Source organism: Ascaphus truei, chromosome 6 (assembly GCF_040206685.1).
Source record: "Ascaphus truei isolate aAscTru1 chromosome 6, aAscTru1.hap1, whole genome shotgun sequence".
Lineage (NCBI taxonomy): Eukaryota > Metazoa > Chordata > Amphibia > Anura > Ascaphidae > Ascaphus > Ascaphus truei.
In genome coordinates this window covers 118843971-118854515 of record NC_134488.1, presented here as the reverse complement: position 1 = coordinate 118854515, position 10545 = coordinate 118843971, and the positions used below count along the sequence as shown (strand labels likewise).

The 10545-nt window shown below is 48.1% G+C and overlaps 1 protein-coding gene across 1 annotated transcript in view; it reads left to right on the top strand.

The window, feature by feature from the left end:
- Positions 1-532: 532 nt before the first annotated feature.
- Positions 533-10545, top strand: part of IFFO2 (intermediate filament family orphan 2) — a 49187-nt gene continuing 39174 nt past the window's right edge. Inside the window, exon 1 of the mRNA XM_075603222.1 lies at positions 533-1438. Within this exon, the coding sequence (XP_075459337.1) occupies positions 867-1438 (572 nt within the window). The 5' untranslated portion in view covers positions 533-866. The remainder of the gene's footprint in view (positions 1439-10545) is intronic.

Here is a 10545-nt window from a genome sequence, read left to right as displayed (position 1 = left end):
TCCATTGAAGTCTATGACCCTGCTGATGCTACAAATCTGTCACACAGACTACAAGTCATCCTAACTCTCTGACAATCTGACAGGTCTGTCACTGACCCATCACCTTAACACTGCTAGGTAGGAAACACATAGCTTAGATTAGACTACTCTTTAAGGGTGCTTCCGTCACCCAAATCCCAGGAAAAGGTTTCTACGGGATATTTCTGTACATAGTTACATAGTGGATGAGGTTGAAAAGTGACACCTGCCCATCAAGTCCCACCTGTGTTAAATTTAGTCTCCAGCGATACTCCTCCTATGCAATGTATTTATATTACAGTAATCCCGAGCAGGGCAGACAAAGGAACACACAGCACCCCGCACACCCCTATGACCGAATCGTTTCTGCATCTTGTTGTTGCACCGAGTCACCGCCACGGTGTGACGTCACACACCAGGGGGGGGGGGGGACACAGGCTGGGGCTGGCTGCACCTGACACCCTGTCCTTGCCCGTGGCGACCCACCCACCCATCCAGCCATGAGGCAAGCAGAGAGGGGGAGTGGTGTATGGGGGTAGGGTGTGTGCGCTAAAGGGCGTGCCAGGCACCGTGGGCGTGCCAGGCTCTCCAGCCTTTACAAAGCAGAGGAGCTGCAGTGGCTCAGTGATAGCCATGGATGTGCCTTCTGCACCAGCCTCCGCATAGCAGCCGCCATCCCCGGGACACTGACCACTCACTGACTGACCGCAGGGGGATGCTGCTGCTATAGTACACTGCAGGGTGTGTTTTATTTCTTTGCTGCATTGGATTGCACCGTTACCCCCGCATCTCACCCTCCCTGCCCAGGTCCCCCCCCCCCCCCCCATCCCTCCCTGCAGAGGATAACGATGAACTCCCTACTCTTTGGAGATATGGCCAGGGCCTTCGAGTCCCCACCGGGTACCGGTTCCAGCCCCGGCCCGGGGGTGACCAACGTGCTGCGGAATGACCTGGGCTCCAACATCCACGTGCTGAAGACCCTGAACGTGCGGTTCCGCTGCTTCCTGGCCAAGGTCCACGAGCTGGAGCGCCGGAACCGGCTGCTGGAGAAGCAGCTGCAGCAGCACGACGCGCAGCACCAGCAGGAGCGCCGGCTGCTGCGCGTCAAGGTGTTCCACCGGGAGGTGGGGGTGCAGACAGAGCCGGGACACCCCGCCGCCGCCGCCGCGCCGCCGCCGGGCACCAACGCCAACCAGCTGCCCCCGCAGCCCAATTACTACAGCAGGATGCCCGGCACCATCTGGAACTATACCCACGTGCGGCGCACCGGGGGCGGGGTGGAGACCGTGCAGAGCCCCGGGGTGTCCTGGACACACCCGGATGGGGTGGGGGTGCAGATCGATACCATCACCCCGGAGCTGCGGGCTCTGTATAACGTGCTGGCCAAAGTCAAGAGGGAGAGGGACGAGTATAAGAGGAAGTAAGTGCCTGTCTACCCCCCCCCCCATATGATCCTGTCACTGCATTTACACTTTGTGATCTAGCACTTTTTTTTTTGCGTCATTATTTTGCGTTGTTGGTAAACACACAGCGCAGGCTGGGTGCAAACACAAGGGACATCTAAAGCACCTTGTTTGTTCTGATGACTTAAAATTAGCTGTGTGTGCCTGTGTGTATGTATCGTTTTTATATCATGCAGTGTGTTGAACATTGTATTCCTCCCTGCTCTGTCCCTATTGCATGAGTGCGGGACAAGTTGTGATGCAGAGATTATACAGCGCACTTTGCTTTCTGCTGACTGCATGGTGCTATATCCGTGCAGGAGAGGAGGGACCTGCCAATGACATAGTCCTCACAGACTCTCATGGTATTTCAGAGCCACAAGCCTTTTAGAAGCCTCTATTGACTCAGCCAGCTACTGTTTAATGGTGCAGGAATTGGTAATGCATGTGGCATGAAATCACATCCAAGTCTCCGATGAAATGATTCACTTGATTAAATCTGCACATTTTTTTAAGCAAATGAAACTGTATTTTAAAAAAAAATGTGTACATCTTAAAAGCACTAACAGGTATATGCGGTTCTGAGAGGTGTTTGTGTGTTTGTGTGTTTGTGTGTTTGTACACACACACACACACACACACACATTTAGCAGCAGTGACGTCTTGGGAAACAGTATGTTTGTGCAGTGTTAGTAAAGGATATACAGCTGTGTGGGAGAAGGGTCCTCTACAATTTTAGAGCTTGTTCTAAGTCTATATTTAGGAACCAGTTGTGTGGCAGATCTAGTGCAGGTGACTAATAGTTACACAGTTGTAACAAAACATGCAGGGTGCTCTAGTAATACAGTATAACATTTTGTATCCGGGGTATATTTTTGTTCAGTGGTTAGGGGAATAGAGAAATCAGATGATCACTTTAGATATTGTGGGTTTCAATCTTGGAAAGGGCCCATGATTTTATAACTCAAAAACTGGTCAACATTTGTAGACTCCCTGCTACCACAATACACCACTGTGCAATGTGCTGCAGAAAAGTCTTAAACCCCTTTATCAAAGGCACTTTGTGGGTGTTTGGGGAGCATGTTATTGAAGTTGACGGATGTGTTTATGATTTGTACTGGTCTGTGAAAGTTATGAGGATCACTGTTATTTATACTGGATAGCATTTGGAAAATAGTTCAGCTGAGCCCTATAAATGCTGCAAATTTCACTTTTTACAAGTTTGTGGTAAAGAACAAATGTTTGGCCTGCTTACCCAGACTATATACTGTGTTTTTTTGTTTTTTTCTATTGGAACTCTTACCTTTTACAGCCTCCAATTTGAAATTGAAATGCAAAAAAAATTGTACTAACGAATACTTTGATTACTTGTATTTTTTTTTTTGCCAAATTAGTTCCATTTAGCTGGTTCAATATGTTTTTTTTTTTTTTTTTTTTTGGCCTGGATCTCAAACTTGTGGAACAGCTTCAGTGAGATTTCCCTCTGCCGAACTCGGGGGTGCTCAAACTCCAGTCCCCAAGACCCCCCTCATCAGGTCAGGTTTTCAGGATATCCCTGCTTCAGCACAGGTGGCTTAATCAGCCACTGATTGAGCCACCTGTGCTGAAGCAGGGATATCTTGAAAACCTGACCTGATGAGGGGGGTCTTGGGGACTTTGCTGCCACATGGTCACATTTGGGGCTAATTTAAAGCACAATGTAATTATCAAACTGCATGGAGTGTACAGTACATGATAAAAAAAAAAATTGCCGGGGGGGGGGCCTACATTTTTGAAGCTGTTAAATATTTATTTATTTGCTGAGTGGAGACTGACGCGCTTTGCGGTGTAAGGTGCGGAGGCCCTGTGGGCAGTGTGTTAAACTTTTAAGCAGTAGTCAAAGATCTTAAAGATGTTGCATAGCTGAGTGCTTTCACTTTATTGAAACCCCAACACAATGTCAAACGAATGAACTCTCCCAGAAAGAAATATTGACTTTAATCTTGGTTTTTAAGGGGACTTTGTATGTGTATTTGAACAGCCGACCCTTCAGTTGCACACAGCAGAAATCCCTTCAGTGTTGTAAAATGGCTCTAGTTCTCCTCCTTGTAGCAGGCGCCCTTCCTTCCTGCTCCTAATGAGCATCGTGTACATACAGATGCTTCCCCCAGAGATGCAGAATGATCTTCCAAGAAATAGTTGAAATGTAACCCTTCTGCAAAGCAGCATAACCTGACTCCTATTCAGTATGCAGTCAAGCTATTTCCCCTTGCTTGGGAAGATTTCAGATCCTTTCAAATAAATGGAGCAAGGGAAAGCTGCTCAGATGCAAGACATGGCATATTTTTTAGGGACACTTGTATGAATCCCCTTTCCAGCAAACACTGGCCCCTGGACATACAATAAAAGCTACAGAATGAAAGATTGTACAATCTAAGTATTGCATTGTACAGTACTTAGATTGTAAGCTCTTCGGGACAGGAACTCCTTTTCCTAGTTTGTCTGAAGCACTTATTCCCATTGTTATATTATGTCACATGTACTATATAAATGCATACAGACAGTTTTAATGTCTGGCTTCCCGTGCTAAAAATTAACATGATTTTGCAAAAAGGGGGTAATAGACATTCCCAGCTGTATAAAATCTTCTCTACAAAATTCATCCTGTGGGAGAAAGTAAGGGTCCTCATTAGGCGGGTGCAGGTTGCAACATGCCTCTAGACCCTTGGTTCCACTTATTAATAAAACCCAACGAGAACCTAGATAGGTAGGTACTCCGATAAGCTGATACTGCACATGCAATCGGCCACAAAATGTGTAATAGAAAATTCATGGAAAGAGGGGGGGGGGGGGGGGGGAAATCACCCTCTATGGCCCAGGTCGAAAATAAACTCTGTGAGGATAATGATTATGGAAAAATAAACCTCCGTGTTACGCGACTCGCCACAAATTCCAAAAAGTATGGGCTCCATTGTTCGCATTTAGGGGCGGTGTGATAGCTCCTCCCCCCTATTAACTAATAATCTAATCCTATAGAATGTAGGAAAGGGACATTTCGGGAACAGACTAAGCGCCTGGCCAGGCGCAAGACGAGATGTAACCAAGCCTACTGTACACAGTACGCACAGAGGACAGTTACTGCACTATCATAAAACTTGAAGCTTGAATGTGAAGACATTTAAATACCCTCCCCCCCCATTTTATTTTCTGTACCCCCCTCATGAAAAAGTTGATACTGAATAAAAAAAAGTGTGTGTGTATATATCTATATCTATATCTATATCTCTATATATCTCGCTTCTACTACATTATAGAGCCCAAATTAATTAGGCTAATAATGAAAACCGGGACCTGTACAGTATGGTACTTCTAATAAAAGTGCGTGTCTGTAACATGCTACAGCACGGAGAGGAGGGTAAGTCGCTGTGAAGCATGAAACAATTCTTTAAAATGTGCCAAGAAATGTTTGCGTCAGACTGCACCTTCGCTAGGTATTCGCCTGTTTTGGGATGGTCAGGGTTAACATGGTAACCAGCAGGTGATTCAACCGCCCATCAAACAAAACCGGTCACCAGCTTTTTTTTTTCTTTTTTTTCTTCACAACGCACAATTATTAGGAACTGTAAAAATAACAGACGTGTCAGCATTGGTGCCTGGGAGCAATGACGGGGAATGAGAAGCATGTTTATCTTAACATACTGCTAGCGGCATATTGGTGGTGCTCAGTAAAGTAGCTCTGACTGACATACTTTTGATTAACAGGCACACAGTGGGCTAATTGCCCACTTCACTGACGGAAGGGCTTGTAGATGAGGGGCAAACTGGCTTACCCAACTCCCTCCTTCCCCAGTCTTGATACACATCCCCTGTCCAGGAAACGTGCCTGTACTTCAGAAGATATCAATACATTCAAATGGTGTTGGCGCAATGTACAGTTCAATGACCACCTCAGCCGTTTTTTTTTTCTCCCTAACCCAGGTCACTGGGACCTTGAGAGTTTAACGTGTACAAAAGTTAAACTTTGCTCTGACAGCCCTAGGGCTCCCAGGGTCTGACTTGATCAGATGGTACAAAACATGAGACGTGGATTCTGGTTTTAAAATACCTGGATACCCCCCTTCCCCCCCCCCCCCTGACCGGTTTGGACAATTAGATGGTCATACTCTCCAACACGTGGATTCCAGCTCATGCACGTACTCGCTTTGGAAACAAGCTTAGCTCCGTGTTTATGAAGGCAGTGCCAGTCACAATATACTTGTTCTGCCAAGATGTTGCTTCTGTTTGCATGTTGTGAATGCTCTTAGTGTATCCCTAAGGGCAAGAGTGGCCAACTTCAGTTCTCAGGGGCCACCAACAGGTCAGGTTTCCAGGATATCCCTGCTTCAGCACAGATGGCTCAGTCAGCATGCCATATTACATTCTTTCATGTAGTTAAAATTCTTAAAATGATTAACGTTTTAACACATTGATCGTGGAATATGTAATTATTTTCTGTAACGCGAGCAAAGCAATGTCCATGTCATAATTTTACTATTTAATAAATAGCAAAATATTTTAATAACATAATTTTAACGTAAAATGACCCACAAACATGGACCTCATTCTGTGAGTACCCCTATAGCCTCACCCTCTCCCAGCACTGCCCACCATTTTCAATTTGTTCCAATATCCAAAGAGGAGATTACACAAGCGCTCCTCAAATTAAAACTAAGCAGCCAATGTGGACCTGACTTACTGCAATCTAAGTTTCTAAGACTCAGTGCCCCAGCCGTTGCAAACCAATTGCTTCTATAGTGAACTCTATCCTGTCTGCAGGCCATATCCCTAAGACCTGGAAAACTGCCAGAGTTGTCCCAATCTTTCAAAGTGGGGACAAAAACACTGTCTCAAACTACAGGCCAATCTCTCATCTCCCAATACTATCCAAAGCCATGGGAAAATGTGCTCACTCCCAATTAAGCGATTACTACACCAAGACAAATTCCCTAGCCAATTTCAAGCTGGCTTTCGCCCCAAACACTCCACCGTAACTACCCTGCTAAAAGTTTGCAATGAAATCCAGTGTGGAATGGAACGGGGACAACTCACTGGTGCAGTATTCCTAGATTTTGCAAAGGCTTTTGACACAGTTGATCATGTTATCCTGCTTAACAAACTCCAGAGCTCTGTGATAGGGAAGCATGCTTTAAACTGGTTTCATTCCTACCTATCAGGTAGATCCAAACGTGTCTCTAAGGGCTTGACCTCGCTGCCTACTACAGCGTCCGCTGTGGCGGACGCTGCACGCACGAGAGCCCTCCCCTCAATGGCGCCGGGCCCGCTGCGAGGGGGGGCCGCAGCGCTGAGGCGCGAGCTGCTCCTGCTCTCAATAGAATTGAGAGCACGACTCGCGTTGAGCGATACGGCACGCCACCCGGCGGTTCAGCCAATGAGGGCGAACCTGCCGGGTGACGTCATGGCCGCGCCCCCGTCACGCCCCCCCCCCCGGTCTCTCTTCCTGCAGCTCCCTGCAGACCAGGTAATCGGCTGCACGCGCCGCCAATCTCGCGGGCGCGCGTTGCAGCTGAGTTACCGGGGCCTTAGCCTCAGGCTCTAACTCGAGTCCCTTGGATATCACCTGTGGTGTCCCGCAAGTCTCTGTTCTGGGGCCCCCACTCTTCTCAGTGTTCATCAATGATCTTCCTACAACTTGTAAGGGAGCTTTAATACACATGTATGTAGATGACACAATGTTATATGCACACAGCCCTAGCCTTTCCGACCTTGAACACATACATCAATCTGACAATTTGAGACTTGAAAATTGGATTTCCCAAAACAAACTGTTTTAAACACTGACAAGACTGTGTAACAATGCTATTTGGGACCAAGGCTCAATTTTTAAAGCTTCCAATGCCTGAGCTCAAGATCAAAACCAACGCTAACACCACACAAACTCATGTTACTAGTTTTTAAATACCTGTGCATATGGGTTGACTCCCATTTAACATCCAAAACCTATGCCAAATTAGGAGTACTATATAGGAATAAATCCTCCCTAAGTCAGAAAGCGTATCGCACAGCAGATGTTAATGCCATTTATCGACTATGGGGACATAGTATACGGCTCAGCACCCCAAACCCACCTTAGCAAACTTGATACCCTCTACAATTCAGATATGCCGTTTTGTTCTCCAATGGAACTACGACACATATCACAGCGAAATGCCCAAAGATCTAGATTGGTCATCACTTGAGTCTAGGTGCAAAGTTCATCTCTCCTGTCTTGCCTTAAAATACTTTCTGGACAAACTACCCATCTATCTGAACAAGCTCCTCACCCCTACGACATGCAGCACTTATCTGAGATCTGACTCCAAAAGACTGTTCATGCAAGGTTCAGCAAAGTATCCGATCGCTCCTTCTCTTACCGTGCACCCCAAAACTGGAACAATCTACCGGAGACTCTCACAGCCACCACCAGTCTAAGTTCTTTCAAAACTAAAGCTGTCTCACATTTTAATCTGGTCTGTATCTGCTACAGTACATATTCCTATAATATATATTATCTCTAACTGTGTATGCAATGTCTTGTATATAATGTACTAGCTGAGAGACCCGGCGTTGCCCAGGATGTAAATGCGTAATAGGTAGTATTATTTATAAATCGTGGAACAATAGGTGAGTATTTGTTGTAAAGGTTGGATAATAATGTTGAAAAGAAAGATGGAATAAAATGTAATACGATGTTGTATAAAAATGGTTTATTATAAACACACCACAGTACAATGTATATTTTGGTGACATAACAGATGTAAAAATGTGAGGCGTGTGTCCTGCTAGGGTGTGAGGCGGCGGGTGGCGCGTGGGTTGTGAGTGCTGTCTGTGAGTGGGGGTCCTGCTAGGGTGTGAGGCGGCAGGTGGCGCGTGGGTTGTGAGTGCTGTCTGAGTGGGGGTCCTGCTAGGGTGTGAGGCGGCAGGTGGCGCGTGGGTTGTGAGTGCTGTCTGTGAGTGGGGGTCCTGCTAGGGTGTGAGGCGGCGGGTGGCGCGTGGGTTGTGAGTGCTGTCTGTGAGTGGGGGTCCTGCTAGGGTGTGAGGCGGCGGGTGGCGCGTGGGTTGTGAGTGCTGTCTGTGAGTGGGGGTCCTGCTAGGGTGTGAGGCGGTGGGTCAGTGATGTTGGCGGGGGGAAAGGGGAGCGGGGGGGGAGAAAGGGGAGCGGGGGGGAGAAAGGGGAGCGGGGTGGGAGGGGGAGAAAGGGGAGTGGGGGGGGAGAAAGGGGAGTGGGGGGGGGAGAAAGGGGAGCGGGGGGGAGAAAGGGGAGCGGGGTGGGAGGGGGAGAAAGGGGAGTGGGGGGGGAGAAAGGGGAGTGGGGGGGGGGAGAAAGGGGAGTGGGGGGGGGAGAAAGGGGAGTGGGGGGGAGGGGAGAAAGGGGAGTGGGGAGAAAGGGGAGTGGGGAGAAAGGGGAGTGGGGAGAAAGGGGAGTGGGGGGGGAGAAAGGGGAGTGGGGGGGGGGAGAAAGGGGAGTGGGGGGGGGGGGGGGAAAGGGGAGTGGGGGGGAAGGGGGCTCGGGGGGCTCGCCCCCCCCCCCCCGTTCCCCGTGACTCGCCCCCCCCCACCCCCCCCCCGCCGTGATTTGCGGCTCGCCCCCCCCCCCCGTTCCCCGTGACTCGCCCCCCCCCCCCTGTTCCTCGTGACTCGCGCTCCCCCCTCCCCCGATGTGCCGCCCGGCTGAGTGAGGCGTGCAGGCGGCGGCAGGAAGCGCCCTGTGTGTTCCTGTGTGGGCCTGAGGCGCGAGGCTCCGCGCCTGAAATAGGACAGTTAGTGGCAGTGCTGTGACTTACCTGAGTGGGAGGTAGCGCCGGGGAGGTAAGGGAGCGGCTGGGGTTGGAGGGCCGCGCTTCCCCTCCGTCTGGAGCCGGTGCAGGGCGGCGCACGTGATGGGGGGGGGGACGGACAGAGGGGGGGGGGAGGGTGTGTGTGTGTGTGTGTGTGTGTCCTGTCTGTCTATCTGTGTCCTGTCTGTGTATCTCAGTGTGTGTGTGTGTGTGTGTATCTTTGTGTGTATCTCAGTGTGTGTGTGTGTGTGTGTGTCCTGTCTGTATATGTGTGTCCTGTCTGTGTATCTCAGTGTGTGTGTGTGTGTGTGTCTCAGTGTGTGTGTATCTTTGTGTGTGTCTCCGTGTCCTGCCTGTGTGTGTGTGTGTGTGTGTGTATCTCTGTGTGAGTGTATGTGTGTGTCCGGCCAATGAGAGGTGTGCGGGGGCGGGCCAAGGGAGCCAATGAGATTGCCGCTAGGGACACAGGGAGGGACACAGGGAGACACATACAGACCCGGACACATAGGACACTTTCAGAAATATATAGTAGATACACCTGTTTACATATGTAACTATGTATTTGTAACTATGTATTTGTCATTATTACTGTGTGCCCAGGACATACTAGAAAACGAGGTAACTCTCAATGTATTACTTCCTGGTAAAACATTTTAGAAATAAATAAACATTCTACTTGTTTGCTTCAGATGCCATAGGGACAAAATTCACAACTCTATTAAAAAAGAAAAAAAAACCTATGATGTAAACACATTAACACATCATGTAGATATTCTATTAAAACAGCAGGAATAGGATAACAGAAGGGAATTCTCAATGTCTTGGTTTGCAGACACACAGTTTGAAGTTCTGCTTCCCTGACATCTGTAGTTCTGCACACGGGGATCTCTTTTTATTTTCTTCTGAGTGGTGCTTTGTTTTTAAGTTAACTGCTTTAAGTGTTTTTATTAAGTTGTGAAAACAACTTCTCATCTTCCTAGACCACAACTAATGATTGCCGTGTTTACAGTGCGTGCTCCAGCCTGTCTATAGCGGTTGTTTAAGATCCGTAGCGGCATATGACTTTGTAACGCATTGTGTTCGAAAAACTTTGTAGCTATTGGGTATCATGCAATTTATTTAATGTGTTTGCCTTGTTTGAAAGCGTAGCCAATATAAATATAAGTTTGCAAATAACTGGCGGTTACTAATTTGTACAGCTTGGTTTCACATAAAACAGCGCTTCCTGCTAGACGTTCACGAAGATGATTCTCTGTTTAACCGACTAATTTTCTATACACAATGCTTAAAGC